This window comes from Papio anubis, chromosome X (assembly GCF_008728515.1).
Source record: "Papio anubis isolate 15944 chromosome X, Panubis1.0, whole genome shotgun sequence".
Classification (NCBI taxonomy): Eukaryota; Metazoa; Chordata; class Mammalia; order Primates; family Cercopithecidae; genus Papio; species Papio anubis.
In genome coordinates this window covers 127,797,540-127,816,134 of record NC_044996.1, presented here as the reverse complement: position 1 = coordinate 127,816,134, position 18,595 = coordinate 127,797,540, and the positions used below count along the sequence as shown (strand labels likewise).

Here is an 18,595-nt window from a genome sequence, read left to right as displayed (position 1 = left end):
AGATGTATAGCGTTACTTTGAAATATCTGCCTGCTTTGCTTCTGATAATTATTCAGACTGTGTCTCCTTCCCAAGATGAGCAGCCTCGATATAAGTATGTAAGACTATATGCCACTAGATGATGTCACATAGCCTGTATTACAATAGCAAAATTCTATGCCAGGTACTGATCTAAGTGCTTTGCATACATTAACTCATGTAATCCCCATATTATACCCATTTTACAGATGGGGAAACTGAAGCACAAAGCGGTTACATGGTTTGCCTAAGGCCATAGAAGGACTGTGTTGGAGCTGGGGATCCAATCCAGTAAATCTGCCTTCAAGGTCTGTGTTAGTTCCCCAGTACAACTTCTGGGTGTTGGAGACTGGAATTATCTTGTCCCCTCCTCCGCCTCCCTCGCCCTTCCTCCCAGACCCGGCTCGGGCAACTGCTAAGACCCCGCCCCTCTCCTCATTCCAAGTCAATCACGGGCGTGCGTCCAGGAAACCCAGTTTACGTCGACGTCTCTGGTGCGTCACAGGGCGTGGGGGAGGGACGGGATCACATTAAAAAAAAAAAAAGCTTCGGACACCCCAACAACGAAGTGGGGACACCACGTCCCTAACACCACCACCACTGGAAGGGTTGCGCATGCGCGCCAGCCTCCTGCGCAGCCGCAGAAACCACTCTCAGCGCGAGAGGCTCGCGAGTGTCTGAAAGGTCTAACCTCCATTTTCAATCCTGCGGGTCTTACGAAGAAAAACCTGAGGTAAGAGGCCCCGCCCCACAGCCATCTCCTCAGCAAATTCCCGCCCTCGGCCCCGCCCCACAGCCCACTCCTTAGCAAATTCCCGCCCTCACCCAAGGGCTGGGAGAGCGCCCGCGGATTGGCCGATCAAAGGCGACGCCTGTCAGTGGCCAGACGCCGATTGGTCAGCGGGTAGTCCCGCCCCCCTTCACCGCTAGTGTGGGAAGTCGGCGTCGCGGGAGCTCTCTGATCCGCTCGGGGGTCAAGGCATCACTGGTCTCTCGTACGTGTGACCAGGTTTCCGGCGCCAGGGCCTTTCCGAAGCGTCGAGCGGCCTAACGGTCACAGCTGTCGCCCATCGGGGAGGCAGGACTACTGCGAGCAGTTTTACCGCGACCTCCGGAGGCCGGCGTGACAGGCTCTGTCGCTAAAATAGGTCTGTCCAGTCGTACTTTTTCCTCACCTTGAGCTTTCCTGTCACGAGAATACACGATTTGGCTTAGGGGCTGGGGCTCTCCTGAGGAGAAAGGGTTTGCTTTGCGGGGAAGAGCGAGTTTTGCACTTCGCAGCCTCAAATTTCAGCCGCGGTGTGGAGGGGGCTGCTTTGGGTGGTCCCCACAGCCTTTCCGGAGTGCCCGCGCGTGTGAGCTTTTGAGATTTGACAATTTGTGAAGTGCTTGGTGCTGACTTTCGGGGATGACAGGATCCTTTTACAGTCGTTCTCCTGTCAGGGGAGGCAGGTGGGGAGCGAGGAAGGATCCAGACTTTGTTAACAGAGCTTTGAGTTTAAAGAATTGACAAACTCCGGAGTTGATTTCCTGTCAGACCTTTTGCGGTTGAGACAGAGTCTGAGGCTTTGATGGTAACCGCGTTTGATTAGAGACCGTGCAGCTTCGCTGTTTTATTGTAAATATTTTAAATGAGAAAGAAGAGAAAAACGTAGGGTGTCGGGAGCAGAGGCGGGAGTCGGGAGATCCTGCGATATCGGGGTCCCTGTGGAGCGGGGGAGGCCGTCGAGGTGTGCGAGGGCCCGGCCCCGGCCCCCTTGCCGCACGGTCGTTAACAGGAAAGGCTCTGATTTGGTTGGTGGCGGATCGCGTCCCTCCCTCCTCTCCCCGACTTTCCCCAAGAGCGGCAAAGTGGCTTCAGGTTGACTAAAAGAGAGCGATTTTCCCAGCAGCTTTGCAGCGCGGTGTTTTCTAAAGCGGGCCGTGGGCTGGGTGCCCTTTTGGGCCTCACTTGTCCGGCCTGCGGCAAGTGCTGGGCGATGGGATACGGTTCTGGCGGCAATGGAAGGGCTGCCTTTGAGAGTCTCGCAGGAAGATTTAGAAAGTGATTGTTCTTAAAACAAACGGAGCGGTCTGGCTGTTGTAGTTGGCCCCGTTTTTCTGTGTGTTTCTCAAAGTGGTCCCGGCGTGAGTGGTGCTTCATTGTGAGCTGTGCCTTATCTGATGAATTAATGAATTAAGCCTTGAGCCTCTGGAGCGAATATTTACGACTTTTGAAAATGTCTTTAATGTCTAAAAAAGTCTCTTAGAAAAGCAGACGGCCTCTTGTTCTTATGTTATCAAGAGTTTAGATTTCTGTGGTAAACATAAGTGAGTTTCATTTTAAGTAAGCTCATTTTGCGAGATTTGAGATTTGAAAGTGAAATTAATTAATTTTGCACAATCTAGCCTTGGGCTCTGAGAAAATGTTGTCAAGCTGTAATCTTGTGGGACAAAGTGAAAAGGAACTAAAGTGTATGGTGTAATGAATAGTTTAAATTTCTGTGGTAAATACAAGTGAGTTTCATTTTAAGTAATCTCATTTTTACAGGATTTGAGATTTAAAAGTGAAATTAATTTTGCACAATCTAGTCATGGTTGGGCTCTGAGAAAATGTTGTAAAGCTGTGATTTATCTTATGGAAAGAAGTGAAAAGGAATTAAAGTATATGGTGTAATCAAGAGTTTAAATTTCTGTGGTAAATGCAAGTGAGTCTCATTTTAAGTAAACTCATTTTTACAGGATTTGAGATTTAAACGTGAAATTAATTCATTTTGCACAATGTAGTAGTCATGGTTGGGCTCTGAGAAAATGTTGTAAAGCTGAAATTATCTTGTGGGAAGAAGTGAGAAGGAACTAAAATGTGTGGTATTATCAAGAGTTTAGATTTCCGGGGTAAATATAAATGAGTTTCCTTTTAGGTACGCTCATTTTTGTGGAATTTGAGATTTAAAAGTGAAATTAATTTTGCACAATCTAGTCATGGTTGGGCTCTGAGAAAATGTTGTAAAGCTGTAATTTATCTTGTGGGAAAAAGTGAAAAAGAACTTAAATTTATGGTGTTATCAAGAGTTGGCCAGGCACGGTGGCTCACGCCTATAATCCCAGCACTTTGGGAGGACAAGGCGGGCAGATCACTTGAGGTCAGAAGTTCAGGACCAGTCTGGCCAACATGGTGAAACCCAGTCTCTACTAAAAGTGCAAAAATTAACTGGGCATGGTGGCGCACGCCTGTTACGCTAGCTACTCAGGAGGCTGAGGGAGGAGAATTGCTTTAACCCAGGAGGCAGAGGTTGCAGTAAGCCGAGATCATGCCCCTGCACTCCAGCCTGGGTGACAGAGTAAGACTCTGTCTCAAAAAAAGAAAAAAAAGAAAAGAAAACAAAGAGTGTAGACTTCTGTGGTAAATATAAGTGAGTTTCATTTTAAGTAAACTCATTTTGTGGGATTTGAGATTTAAAAATGAAATTAATTTTGCACATTCTAGTCATGGTTAGACTCTAAGAAAATGTCGTAAAGTGTAATTGTTTACCTTAAGGGAGGAAGTGAAAAGGAATTAAAATTTGTGGTGTGTCTACTGTGAACCAGGCATGATGCTGAGAGTTTAACTGTATTTTTGGCCTAAATAGCCCCGTGAAGTAGATATTATTACAACTTTACCGGTTAGAAAATTTGAGGCACAGAGAGGTGAAATATTTGCCTAAAGTGAAATGGCAAATTTGGCAATTTGGACTTGGATTCAAGTGTTTATAACTATAGCCCAGCTCCTTGCATCATGCCCTGGTACCTAAAAGACAACAATTCATTTCAGGTGCAATGTGAATAAAAATTACATGTTATGACCCAGGCTTGTTGTCTATGTGCTCCTTGAGACATGGTTCTGTTGGATAGATGTGGTCAATACTCAAAAGCCTTTGCTGTCTTTGCCATGCATTACTCTAAGCACTTGACATGTATTAATTCATTTAATCCTCACAATTCCATGAGGTATGTGCTATTATCATTCCCATTTTACAGACAAAAAAAAGCACAGAGGATTTAAGTAAGTTGTTCAACTTATTTACACAGCTAGTATGTGGAGGAGGTGGGACCCAAACCCAGGTATTCTGACCACAAGCCTCAGGTCTTAATGCTGCTTGATGCTGCCTCTCACGTAACCAGATATGTGTGACAGTTGCCGTAGAAGTATTAAAGTGTGAGTGTTCTTGTAGTTCAGGGAAAGTCATGTCACATCCACATGGGATGATCATTGGCATGGTGCCCTTGCTTTTTGGAGGTGAAACTTGAGTTAAGCCTTGAAGTTGAATAAGTTCTCCTAGGCGGAGATACAACAGGGTATTATGGCGGAGGGCATAACAGGAGTGAGAAGCTCAAAGAGTGCAAGATTGGTGTTGATTTGTATATGTACCAGAGATGTAAACATGTTGGGAGTCCAGTGGTGGACTCACTGCACAGTGCTCCTGTGTCTAGGGAGTTCTCTGTTCTCTGGATGTAAGAGCTTGTAACCATTGTCTGCAAACTTGCCTGAAACAGGCTACATAGTAAATATTTTAGGCTTAGAGCTGCCCTCCCTAACCTTTTTGGCACCAGGAACCGGTTTTGGTTTTGTAGAAGACAATTTTTCCACAGATGCAGGGACGAAGGAGTGCTAGCAGGGTATGGTTTCCTAATGAAACTGTTTCTTAAGGAGAGTACAGCCTAGATCCCTCCCATGTGCTGTTCACAATAGGGTTCATGCTCCTGTGAGAATCTAATACTGCAGCTCATCTGATAGGAGGCGGAGCTTAGGCGATAATCCTTCCTAGCTCCTGCTGTGCTCCTGACAGGCCAAGGACCAGTACCAGGCGGTTGCCCGGGGGTTGGGGACCCCTGGCTTAGAGTAAAGGGGCAAGTGGTAAGAAGTGACCTCTGTGCAGTGGGCGGGGTCCTGATTATGGAAGGACCTTGCAGGCCATGGTGAGAGTATGAATTTTACTGTGTTATTGATAGCAAAGGTATTCCAGGCGATTTTAATAATGAAGTAAAGTGCATAGAGTGTGGTGGTAGACTGCACCATTTACTAGCTATGGGACCTGGGTAAATTACTTAAATCAAGCTTGTCCAACCCGCCTTATTTTATTGTTGTTGTCATTGTTGTTGTTCTGTTTTGTTTTAGGCTTTTGGCAGCCTGAAGCTATGCTTTTTAGTTTCTGTCTCTAGGGATAAGTGGAAAAGAGGGATGAGGAAGGGGCTTTACTGGCCCAACCAGAAACAAACTAAGAACCCATAACTGTATTCTCTCCCTTGGACACCTCTAATAAACGTTCTTTGCTTCAGTTTCCTCATAAGGAAAATGGGGACAGTAATAGAACCTATCCCACAGGGTTGTCAGTAATTTAGCAAGATAGAATACCTAATGAAAGAATCAAAAGAAAGTACAAATTAAATTAGAAATAAAAATTTAAAACTGTGGCTTTGCTAAAAATTCTGTAATTATGATGAAATGATTATCCTTCTGGATAAAAATAATTTGTCAAAACACTCAAGAAAAAATAGGATAATTTGACTAGATCATCAACCATGGAGGAACTTAGAAAATGTTATAAAAACTGGACCCAGAGAGTTTTTTTAAATAAATTCAACCCTTTAGAGCACAAAAATTCTGGTGTGATGTAAACTTTTTTAGAGTATAGAAAGAGGTGAAAGCCTTCCCAGCTAATTTTGCAGAGAAATTTTGATACCAAGTGTTAATAATGTATCAATATAATACTGATTCATTAATTGTGAGAAATATACCATCTCACTAATGTAAGAGCTTAGAAATAGAGATGCAAACAATTTCTAAATAAAACACCAACAAATTGAATGTTGTTCTTTATAGTCAGCTGGACCCCTCACCCCAAGAACATTAAGAAATGTATTAATATGTTGCATCAGTAGATCTAAGGAGAAAAGTCACTTAGTCATCTGATGCCAAGAAGCTATTTGGTACTATTTATTATCTGTCCTGGTTTTAAAACTACATGCAGGACCAGCAGGATACTACCTTAGTTTATTTTGGAACATCTGGTTGACCCCAACAGCCCTCCTTAGTGGGAAGAAGTAGAGGAGGATTTTCAAACATGGAGACCTACTCATTGTTTCTACCTCTAGGAATTTATCCCATAGAACTACTTGCACAGGTGCAAGACTGTTCTGCAGTGTTCTTTATAAGAGCAAAACTTTAAAAGTAACTTGAATATCTATGAATTGGGGGCTGTGTTTAATAAATCATGGCATATTTACAAGATAGAACACCAAGAAGTCATTACAGTAACTACAGTAGACCTAAAAGTATTGGTTTGGAAAGACTCTTTCCACCACAGGTTAGTTTTGCCTGTTTTTGAGTTTAATATCAATTGAGTCATATACTGTACTCTTTTGTGTCTGGCTGTTTTTAAACTCAAGGTTATGGTTGTGAGATTCGGCCTTGCTGTGTACAGCAGTAGTTGGTTTATTCTCATTGTTGTGAAGTTCCTTTGTATGAATATACCACAATTTAATTACTGATAGCTTGTATAAGTTTTATGGTCAGAAAACTCAGATAGTTTAAAAAGTGAAATTTGATTGAAGTTACAGCTCCAATTAGAGGTATTTTATAACTTGATACTTCTATGCAACATTAGTCTGCATTTATCTAACTCGAGTTAGCTCTCCCATCTTCTTTATCCCCTTTTTATTTCTCTCTTTTGGGTTCATGGTCATTAGTATCTCCACTACAGAATGAAAGGGAAACAGGAAAGAGATGAAACCTGAATCCCTTAATTGTGCCTCTCATTACTGCTCTGGCTCAGGAAGAATAAAGTGGGGTAGCTCTTTCATTAAGGTACCCTTCCCAGTAACTGATGCAGACATTCAAAGCAAATCTCTAGTACAAGATATAATCTGATACTGTTGCAGCCAATGTTTTCTAGTTCCATAGTTAAGTGGCTCAGAGCCATAACCAAATCTTCCTAATTTTAGATTGTTTGGCTTACCTTTCACATCCATTTATTTAGGTTTAATATAAAATTTAATAAGGCAATCCTAACTTGAAAGTTGAAATGGACCTTAGAGATCATCTCAACTGGTGTTCGAAACCTGGTGGATGAGGAGGTGGTGTCTCTCCTGGTCTGCCCAGCCTACATAGTGGTGGGGACCCAATCCAGAATAGACTCCTGGCTTACATTTTGGAGGCAATGCTTTCTCCTTAGTCAAGAGCCTTTTGGAGCTCCTTTACAAAAGCAGTTAGCCCTTGCTTGTTCATTTGTTTGCCCTTCTCTTGTTCATTTGTTTCCAGCATTTACTCTGTAGGCTTTAAGTTACTAAGCAGTTACTTCACAGTTTGTAATTGTGTTTGATTTGATTCTTATTTCTAGTCATGGGCAATATAGCCCTTCAGTTTTAAAAGATTTATTCTAAATTGGCTATGGAAGAATTCTGGTTTTGTCACTCTCTAAAATTCAACCCAAAGTCCAATTCTATTTGAGTTAGCATTCTGAGAGTATATCCATATTATTAAGGTAGTAAGTGTATGAAGTAACTTTTTTATGCGTTGCTTTTCAGGAGTAGAGGTTTACCACTCTTAGGTGACTAAGCAGTATCACAAATAAACCCTCCAGCAAGTTTAAAAATAATTAGGTCCAACTCAGAGGAAGTGGAGTTTCTCCTGTTGCACAAAAATGATGTCTAGCAGCTCCAGTGAAATCGATGTGGTTTGTATTCAAATTGAAAATCTGTCTTTGTTCTTTTTATTGTGCTATACTTCTATTCTAAATTTAATTTAATTTTATACAGTGAAATGCATAGATCGTAAGTAAATTTTTGTTATGTATTTTAACAGTAATATATAAAGTTCTTGTGACAATTTGTGTACAAGTTTCTTTGTGAACACACACTTATGTTCCTTTTGGGTGAACAGACAGAAGTTGAATTACTAGGTCATGGAGTTCATGTAAATTTAACTCTGTGAGAATCTGCCATACAGTTTTTCAAAGTGGTTGTGCTGTTTTTACATTTCTGTTATATTCTTCTGTCTTTCTTAATCCTTCAAGTTGAATCAGTATGTAGATTATTAAACTATAAATAATATGGCTTAACAGAAAACATCTTTTTTTTGTTACATAAGCACATAGATATTAATGCCACCTAAGTAGTCTAGGCAATTCTCTTAACTACTATCAGTCCTAATGTTTTTCAAAAATCTTTGGAGATAATGTTAACTGCCTACCAAGAGTCATTTTTCTCTGACATAACTATGTAAAAGCACTTTGAAAAGCGTAAGGCACTATACAAGGGTAAGATAGTATATTTTTAAAAGTACTAAACTGTAACCCAATTCCATATGTTTTTGTGATTTCTATCATGTATTTTGAAACAAAAACATACATAACTACCAAGTATATTTGTTATAAAATTATTCCCATAGTTCATAATTCATTCTTAGAATGAAGAGTTATTATACTGAAATGTAATGGTTATTTACTCCTTACTTATTTATACCCTGCCTTATTTTTTGAAGTTTTAAGGTACTTTAGAGATTAATTTATCAAGAAAAGCAGGTGCTCAAATATTTTCTATCTTGTCCACAGAGGGGCACTGTTGGGTTATTTAGAAATCAAAAACCATGTAACATTTATTTCTTTGTTCATGGTTAGAAATACTTGCTTTTAAAGTAGTTCTGGTGCTAAAGGACTAGTCTTTCTACCATGAAGCATATAAAGGGTTAAGCTCAGTGAAAACTGTTGTCTTAAGTGTAGTTGGGTTAATGAGAACACAGTTCTGCAAATACATCTTTTCACGTAGTCATAGTATTTACAATGAGCAAAGGTCCTTTGATATCAGAAATAGGCCTTTGTAACCTCTTGAAAGTGAAATTTAAACCCTCAACTTTTCTTTTAGTTCTGTCTTTCATCTTTCCTTTTAATTTGTTGATAAATCTTCCTCAGGTAAAAACAAGAATACCTACTTATGATGAAGATGACGACACTATTCTTTATGCATATGAAACAAAACCTGATTTTGTCAATAAAGTAAGTATATTAATTGCTAATTGCCAAATATATTAACATTTGCTGTTTTAAAGGAAAAGATGTAAATTCCTCATATACTATGGAGTTCCCATAAACTCACACTCAAGAAAATCTCTCTCCCCTGAATTTGTATGCTTTCTTTCATCAGAGAATGAGCACTTAACCAATTTACTTTCCCCTTTTTCTTATATAGTAGAAAATTAAGAGCAGTTTTGTACTTACTTTCAGTATAAAACTCTAAACCTGGGTTCTTCTGATATAATAAATTCTTTTCTTGCCCCCTTCCTCAATTGTCAGTTATTTTCATTGTCATATTAATGTGAATTTTAAAAATCTCTGATTTTTTTAAGACTTCTGAAACCCCTTGAAAAGTTGGTGATAAATAAAAACAGTTTAAATAAATAAATATAGTTCCCCCCCTGCCCCCGGTGTTCAGTTTGGCTGTTACAGAAATAAATCATTAACTACTTTTAAAATATTAGCAGGAACCGAATACTGTATCTGATGCATCCTGTAATACTGAAGAGCAACAGAAGACAGTTAATGATGTCCTTATCCATTGCCAGGTATGGAAGTTCTGTCTCTTCAATGTAGCTTTCTAAAATGTTAAGCAAAAATTCTCTTTATCTCACATAAAGGGAAAGTGTACAATTAATTGAAATTTTGCCTATCAAATTATTTATGATTATCACCCCATTGTGATGATTTTTTAAAAACAATTTCTAGTTAGAACTGCATCTCCTGAATAGCAACATGTAGATTTTATAGCTTTTTAAAAATCCCATTACCAACCAAATGTGGTTATGTCTCTTTCATCTACATTGCTCAGTAATGAATTAGTTTCCCCTACAAAATCCTTAAAGGAAATTGACTGATTTGGGTGAAATTTAGTATGTGCCTAACTGCACATCAAGATGTCTCAATGGAAACAAAATGGCAACCCATCAAGGTTTTGTAAAGAAACATACCTAAGTTAGTTTTGAGGGGTTGTTGTAAGAAACACCATGTTGGTAGAGATGTGATTACTGGGAATTTTGTGAGTTGCATACCCCAGAGGTAATGAAGGTTTATACATATTTAAAAATAATGTTTCTTACCATATATAAGGTTTCTTGAATGGAATGAGCTAACATACTTTGGAAAGTAAGATTGTTTGGGTGTTTATCATGATCATGGGGGAGAACAGAAGTGGAGTGCTTCCAAGGGACACATGCAGTCTTGGGGGGAAGTGGGTGCAGAGGCGAGCTGGGAAGGGAGGGAGCAGGTTCTCCCTAGCCTGCCTCCCCATGCACTGCTAGGTCAGGGTCCCCCTTGGCAAGCCTGCACGCTGAGGTGGGAGGTAGCATCTGTAGGGGGAGGTGCCCAGGGCCATGGTCAGCCTGAAATGGCCCCAAGGGCCCCTCTCCATTGCTGCCAAGGGCCTGGCTCTTTCTTCCCCTACCCATTCTAGATCACAGAGGTGGTGCTCCAGTCTGCCTTGTTCTTCCATCCCAGTTCCCTCTTGGGTCCATCTCCATCCTGCTTAGGCTGAGAGCAGAGGAAGACCTGGCCATCCCCTGCATACCTCAGCTCCCTAGTCCTGCCTTTCACTCCTGGAGATAGTGGAGCACCTGGGGCAGTCCTCTCCTCCAAGTCCTCATAACTGTACCCACAGCCAACCAACTGCCCTCATCCCCGCCCTTCTTCTGACCCCTTCTTGACCATTCTAGTGACCAGGGCTGATGCCCTTGCTGCTTTCTGCATCTAGTCCCCTCCCCCACACTCAGAGCTGCCCCGCATCGCATCAGGCGTCCCTCTCTCTCTCCTCTGGCTCCAGTCCCTGTCCCTCCTTCCCCTCTACAAGTTCTCCCACATCTTGGAGAAGCCGCTTCTCTTGCTTCCCATCCCTCCTTTCCTGTCATCCTCACTCTCTCCTTCCCGTGACAGCCCCGCTCCTGGAATGTCATTCATACTCGCTGTCTCCACACCTGGCTTCCTGTTTTTCTCTCTGGGTATTTATGAAGCTGCTGTTCCTTCTATGCTGTAAGCCCTTCCATGCATCCTCACCTGGCGAGGGCCTTCTCATGTTTTAATTCTCACTTCAGATCTTACCTCCTCTGAAAAGGTCTCCATGACTGCAGCGTGGGTTAGGACTGCTTTTCTGTGCACACTTAGCTTCCTGTTCCAGCCTGTGTCACACCACTGGTAATCACAATAGTAACATTAAGAGACCACTAAGCACTGTTGGACTGTAGTGCTGTTACTGTTAGTATTAACCTAATACTATAGCAAGGTTCTCATCCTTGAGAGAACCCTGAGAGAGATTTTCATCCTGATTCCCTACATGAGGGCATCGAAGCACAGAGAGGTTAAGTAACTTGCCCAGGGTCACACAGCCAATAAGTGGCTGGACTCTAGTATTTGACCCCAACCGTGTTCCCCGAGAGCCTGTACTGTTTACCTCAGTGCTGCAGCCCAGTGGTTCTCACTAGGGACATCAGAATCACATGGGGGGCTTGTGAAAACATAGACCACTGCCCCCACTCTCAGAGTTCCAGGTTCCATAGGTCTGGGGTACAACCTGGCATTTGGCATTTCTAATGAGCTTACAGGTGATGTTGATGCTACTGGTCCATGGACCACACTTTGCAAACCACTGTTCCAGGCTGTTTATTACTTTGTCTACTGGAATCCTCTTTTTACTTGTCTCTCTCCCAGCTGAGATGGTAGTTCCTCTAGGACAGGCTGGAGTACAGTGGTGCAGTCATGGCTCACTGCAGCCGCAACTTCCCAAGCTCAGGTGATTCTCCCACCTCAGCCTTCCTAATAGCATGGACTACGGGCATGCACCACCACGCTTGGCTAATTTTTTGTATTTTTGGTAGAGACAGGGGTTTCACCATGTTGCCTAGGCTTGTCTCCAATTCCTGAGCTCAAGCAATTCGCCTGCCTTAGCCTCCCAAAGTGCTGGGATTACAGGCATAAGCCACTGCACCCGGCCAGGAGCTTTTTTTTCGGTTCATGTTCTCAATACCTAGCAAAGTAGTTCTGCCAGGTGGTAGGCCATCAATAAAGGTTTAGTTGAATGAGTGAATGAATGAATGAATGAGGAAATGTTTCTGGCCCTTTGTTAAGTGTATTTTTCTTTGCCGAAAGTTTCTGTGTATTTCAAGAAGAATTCTCAGATTTTTATCAGTCTCCTATGTGCTCGATTGGCACATAAGAGATGTGCACTTAACAGTTTTATAAGGTTAATTGCTGACTGCATGATTTAAAAATACTTTGAAGCCAAAAGTCACATCTGTTATATTTGGTTCGGTGTTCTTTCTGGAATGGAACACTCACTGTCTGTATATAATATAGACTTCATATTTGTACCTATATGAACATATATGTTACATATATATATCATAAAGTGAGTCTTTGTTCTTTTAGCAGATTTCTTTCCTAAAATAGCACCTTCCTTGATGTGCAGTCTTTATCATCAATGTGCTGGCGTAGAGGCATTGTGTAACATTCATTCACCAGCATTAGAGCTTCCTCAGTGCCTACATGGAATAGAGCAGGGGAGGGGACGCTGGGGCTCCTGAGCTCAGCCTGTTGGCTCTGTGTCACCTACAGCCAGGCCTTGAATAGGAGCAAGACATTTCTGATGGCTTGAGAACTTTTGTTGTGTCTAGCAGTTAACATTTGGCTTAATGGTATTTTTGCGTTACTTTTCTTTGAAATAGAAATTATATTATATATTGTATACCAATTATATAACTACATTGTATTATAATAGGTTATATATGATGCTATGCAAAACCTGGATAAGAAGATTGATGTGATTCGTAGAAAGGTTTCAAAAATCCAACGTTTCCGTGCGAGATCCCTGTGGACAAACCGTGTAAGTGTTATAAAAAACATTTTTACAACTGTGATAAACCTCTGGTTTGTAAAGATGCCAATAAGCTAGAAGTGAGAGAGTACCAGTATCTGTGTGAGATTAGCAAGGCATATCTATACTTGTAGCAGTAGATGGAGACTAAACTCTGCTGGGAGAACACTGAAGTTTAGGTTTGATGACTTATGACACTGCGTGTTTTTATGTTTGTAATTATAATGTGTAAAATACAATTAAAATGTAGGATTGAAGAATTATATAATCAAAAGGGAGCATTTATTTTTAATAACGTAAAGCAATGTTTCATGGAAAATAAGTATTAATGTATTTACTACTCATTTACTTTTTTACTCTCTATTGGTTTATGCTGTATTTGTGTGATTTCAGAAGCGATACGGATACAAAAATTATTCTTACCAGCTTGCTAAAAAGCTGAAACGCCAGAAAATGAAGAAAAATGAGGTTCACGAGTCATTCTCCTACCCTGAAAGTTATAGCCCCACTTTACCAGTGTCAAGGCGTGAGAATAATTCCCCGAGCAACTTTCCAAGGCCATCCTTTCGCATGGAAGAATACCAGCGAGCTGAGCCGGAGGAGGACCCGATCCTCAGCCGCACTCCGAGTCCAGTGCATCCCTCAGATTTCTCCGAGCATAATTATCAGCCGTATTATGCATCTGATGGTGCAATGCATGGTTCTTCTTCAGGGCCCTGCCTTGGCAACCCTGGGGCTAACAGCATCTACAACACTTACTCGACTGACCATGCTTCTGCAGCACAACCTTCAGGTATGCTGGCCCAGGGAGAGCCCAGTTTGGTACATGCCCCTGAGATGATGAGTTACTCAGCTTTGATGGAGAATAGGTACACTGGATCATCTCTCTGCTTCCCTTCTGGTTTTGGTGAGTTTGAAATGCCATATTTACAAGTAGCACTCTTTGACCTGTATTTATCAACATCCTTGATGCAAACTAGTGGAAGCTGTTTGTTTCCTATTTTGAGGGCTGGTTTTAGGTGATAATCAGAATGATGACTAACATTTATTGAGTGCATATTATGTGCAAGGCACTGCATCAGTCAACTGACATGCCTCTTCTCCACTTATAATGACCCCATGGTGTTGGCACATTTATTACGCCATCCCCAAGGTCACAGAGCTGGTGAGTAGCACTTCTAGAACTCTGCCCCATTGTGCTTTTTAAAATCTTCTATTTTTATTTACGCTTTCCCTAGATAAATAAAAAACACTCCTGATATGGCAAGAGCCCAGATGGTAGTGAAGAAAGGGTATGTTTTTGGCTAATTCACACACACAAAAAGATCAAATTGTGTTGATAGTCCTGGTTGGAGAAACAAATTTTCTTAACTAATTACAAAACCCACTTTAGTCATCACACACTAATTTTAGGGAGTCTAACACTCTGGGTGAGTAAAAGGATACTTGTCAATACACAAAGAAATTTCAACACAACTTAGTGTAGAGCATAGCTAAAACTTCCTGAAGTATGAGCACTAGTTTATCTCAGTTATTTTTTTAACATATAAACTTTTGACCAAAATCTCTATTACTATGCAATTAAACATGAAAGAGGAATTAAATAAAATGTTAGTTACTTCTGACCTAGTTCAGCAGAAAATAATCTTGTTTTCTTCAAAATGCACATTAGCACTTAAGCCATGAGAGACAGGAAATCTAAAGAGTAAAATGATACTAAAAATAACCTTATTGAATACATGGGGAAGATTTGATAAAAGTACTAATTTGGCTCTTAAAGATAATGGGGTTGTTATTGAGATTCATTGATTAAAAGGAACAAATTTAAGCAATTATAAAACTGTAAATGTGGAGAATTTCCATTATATTTTGCTAGTAAAATCAACCTAATCTAGATAGAGAGATTAAGAGAGAAATTCCTTGAAATACTTGAAGAGGGTCATAGGTTAGGTTAGATTAACCTAATTTTACCCAAGTGACAGATCTTTTGCCATATTTGCCTATGGCCAAAGAAGACTTGGTTTGCTTAGTCTGTTTTGTGATCTTTGAAACTTTAATGTAACTTCTGAACATGCTTTTGCTATTGGGGGAGGTCAGATGGGACACTCTTGTGTAGGCATCCCCACATCATCTTTATATAGGCTTTCACTAGATTTTACAGTTGGAGTCTTGACTCCTTGCTAGGAACGTCACAGAAGATCCCAACAAAGAGACCATTCCTCCCTACCTAACATCTCTTCTTTCAGGACAATGATCAGGTCAAGTGTAATTTGTCTTTTTTTTTCTCCCCCCCCCCCCCCCCCCATTGAAGTTACAAGCTCACCATTTGAAAATGACCGTTATATAGAGGAAGGAAGCATCACTAAGCACCCTTCAACCTGGTCGGTGGAAGCAGTGGTCCTATTTCTAAAACAAACAGATCCTCTTGCATTATGCCCTCTTGTCGACCTCTTCAGAAGCCATGTAATGTATCTTGTGATCCTGTTTTCCTGCTGTAATGCCTTTGAATGACCTCTGTGCAGGTCTTTCAGTTGGATACTGTGTGAATGGTGGGAGAACCCTATTAGCTGATTTTTCCATATATGAGAAAGCTTATTTTGCCCAAGGTTAGCCTTAAATGGTAGGCTAATGGTCTGTTCTTTAAATGGGTATCTCAGTGCCTAAAATACAAACTGCCTCAGCCTCTCAAAACATTATGATTCAGCATGGCCACTCAGATGTACCTCACCTTTGTAATGACAGATATAAGGATCCTCCCCCTATCTGCTCCCAGCTGGGCACCAGGACCACAAGGAGGAGGGGGTAACCACAAGCTATAACAGGGTGGCCGTCTTTTTATATAACCAGTGATTCAACAACTGATTCCATTTGCCTCGATTATTGATTTGTGATGCTAATACCCTCTTGCTGTTATCAGACCATTCACAAAGTAATATCCTAGGCCGAAGTTTTATAAGTTCTAGTTTCTTTAATTTTGAGTTTTACTTAGTAGAAAAAGTATAGAAGGTGCCAAACAAAGGTCGTACTATAAGGGATTTCAGGTCTTTTCAGATAGTGTTAAATGAGTAAATAAAATTTTATTTTTAAATTGGAACATATAAAACCAAATTACATGCTTTAACAGCATAAGTTGATCAATTAAGATAAGGAATTTTAGGAGGATGCTTTGTGACTATGTTTTATTTATTCAGATATTTTCACAGTGTGTCCTAACAAAATTAGTAGCCACATATCTGATTTTTAATATAGTAAGAAAATTGGTGATTAATTTTAGCATCTAATTAGCTTCAGACAACTAATTGGCATCCGTCATAAAGACAACATTGTATAGACATTTACAGTTTGCACTGATGTTGACATACTCATCTTCCCAGCCCTTCTCAGAAAGCTAATGAACATCTGAAATTCATTTTTACTATTCATAGTCTTTACTATTTTGTCATGAATGTGTAGTATTTTATTCAACGTACAGTATATATTTAAAATTAAGTTTGACACAGTTTATTTTTTAAGATATTATGTTAAATTTTCCTTTTTCGTAGAACTTGAAGTGAGTTTATACATTACCAAATGGTGCTTCACTGTACAAGTTATATTTTTAATAGTTTTCATAAAGTAGATGCGTATTCAAAGAATATACATCTGCAATGAGCTGCTCTCTAGTTTGCTTTACATGTTCTCATAAAGAACTAACCATTCTGATGAAAATATGGAATCATTATTAATTAGCATTGTTTCTTCTCTCCACAGGAAATTGATGGGAAGGCTCTGCTCCTACTCACGAGCGACGTGTTGCTGAAGCACTTGGGGGTGAAGCTGGGAACGGCTGTGAAGCTATGCTACTACATTGACCGACTTAAACAAGGAAAATGCTATGAAAATTGAAAAAATCCTTGTGCAAATTTAGATTGGGCCAACTTCTAGAGGGACCAATGCCTTCTTAGTGTAGAATCATTTTTCTGCCCTTTAGTCATTTTTGTTTTGTAGAAAGTATCACTCAAAATATATTATAGCTAGAATTGTAGAACTATGTTATAGTCCAGTCTACTTCTTTAAAAACCATTTAACTGCTAGATAGTATTAGAATAGTCCAATAGGAAATTCATTTTTCATAGGTCTTTAAACATTACTTTTATTATATTGTTTACAAATATATTTCATGCAAGCAACAGAAAAACAAAACCAAAAAGCAAAAAAAACCTTTGATTCTGGTTCATCTCGATACAGAGAACCAAAACAGCTAAGAGAGGTATTATCAGGGGTTGACAACTTCTATGATTGAATCTATGGGAATTATTCCCCAGAAGAGAATTTAAAGGTATACCCATAGATATCTCCTTCTGGAGTATTTTATCTGTCTGATGTTGCAGTGTTCTACCAGTTTCCAGAAAGAGAATAGCCATATAAATTCTTTTCCTTTCTGCTATTATTTCTCTATATGTTTTATTTATTCAGATTTAGAGAAAAAAATAAGCTCATAAACTTTTATTAAGTGCTCCTAACAGTTTTCAGATAAACTATAAGATAGACAGAATAGTTATTTTATGCAAGAAATATTGTACCGCAAGGGTGGTTTGGATGAAGTCTGACTACTTTTTTTCAAACAAACTATTATATTAAAACTTTCATATTTTGGCTAAGTTTGGACATATAACTACACTACATTGTTTGCATCTCTCTATGAAGATACCTCTGTCCAAACTTTTAAAAGACATAACTTTATTTTATGTGTTTATTCTTTATATAGATAGTATTTTATATTTTATTCTCACCTAAAGTATACACACAAGTAATCTTTTTTAAAAAAATTTAAAATGGCATTTTGTATTGCCACAGAGGTGGGATGAGCCATATATTAGTGAGATGTTTTATTTTGTAAAATGTAAATGGATTATTTGCCATCACTAGTACCTCTCAACTTACTTTTTAGAGGACAAGAAACAATCTGTAGATTGGTTTCCATACAGGGAAGTTCTCTGTCCTATGCAATGTTTCTAATTAATTTGCTTAATTCTGAGCCATTAATCCTGCTACACTTTGAATGATACATTAATTCAGACTAATCTTTGGGGACTTTATTTTGTAAGTTAGAACTTTCAAGGGAAACATGTTCAACACTATTATTTTGTTATAAATTTTTAACTTTGTTATTACATTGTATAACAAATACAAGGTTTATAAGCTATGAGAATTGGTGCTATCACCATTAGCTATTCGTTATAAATGTCAAGAAAATGTTCACCAGGTGCAAGAATGTACCTTTTCTTTTTAGAAAGCCAGATGTACTTTAGACATGAATGCAACTATTTAAAGAATAGCTTCATCTATGTTATTCCTTATATGTCAAAAGATTCTTACTTAAACTTGGTCTTCTTTCAAATTGTTTGTATGAAGATGCTGTACCCACTTGAACAGTCCTCAGGTGTTTACATAAATACTATGTTTTACAGTTTTCATATTTTAAAATATTAATAAAATTAAATCACAATAGTTCATTGAAAGCCTCAGCTGTGATTTCATTTATCATCACCGTATTACATTAATGTGTGTATTTGTTGTAATGTGTGAACTGAAACAGAGCCACTCTAGTAAGCTTGTGGCTTTCCATGTCCAAATACTTGAGTTTTAAAACCTGCCCAGATTCTAATGCTAAACAGATGTCTAAGAGCCAAGGGCTGATTTCTTATAGGTGTCTTCAGTGAGATCCCGG

General features: G+C 39.6%; 1 protein-coding gene across 8 annotated transcripts; it reads left to right on the top strand.

The window, feature by feature from the left end:
• Window positions 1–893: 893 nt before the first annotated feature.
• SCML1 (Scm polycomb group protein like 1) lies at window positions 894–18,386 on the top strand. 8 transcript variants are annotated; one of them, XM_009197273.3, is made up of 8 exons: window positions 894–1,166; window positions 7,561–7,709; window positions 8,943–9,026; window positions 9,512–9,592; window positions 12,790–12,894; window positions 13,279–13,792; window positions 15,197–15,348; window positions 16,636–18,386. In XM_009197273.3, the coding sequence occupies exons 2-8, from the start codon at window positions 7,677–7,679 to the stop codon at window positions 16,768–16,770; spliced, it is 1,104 nt and encodes a 367-aa protein (XP_009195537.1). In that variant the 5' UTR covers window positions 894–1,166; window positions 7,561–7,676; the 3' UTR covers window positions 16,771–18,386. The 8 variants fall into 8 exon arrangements, with proteins under 8 accessions (XP_009195537.1, XP_009195536.1, XP_003917510.1 ...); XM_009197272.4 differs by having other exon boundaries at window positions 897–1,166; window positions 9,509–9,592; XM_003917461.4 differs by having other exon boundaries at window positions 898–1,166; window positions 13,279–13,678.
• Window positions 18,387–18,595: the final 209 nt, after the last annotated feature.

What these genes read in the sequence shown, in the direction of transcription:
- SCML1 (XM_017953945.3), top strand. Translation starts at nt 8,814, where the DNA reads ATGAGCAAAGGTCCTTTGATATCAGAAATAGGCCTTTGTAACCTCTTG. An exon ending in AACCTGATTTTGTCAATAAA is followed by an intron (nt 9,027 to 9,508) that starts GTAAGTATATTA and finishes TTAAAATATTAG; the next exon opens with CAGGAACCGAATACTGTATC. An exon ending in TCGACCTCTTCAGAAGCCAT is followed by an intron (nt 15,349 to 16,635) that starts GTAATGTATCTT and finishes TTCTCTCCACAG; the next exon opens with GAAATTGATGGGAAGGCTCT.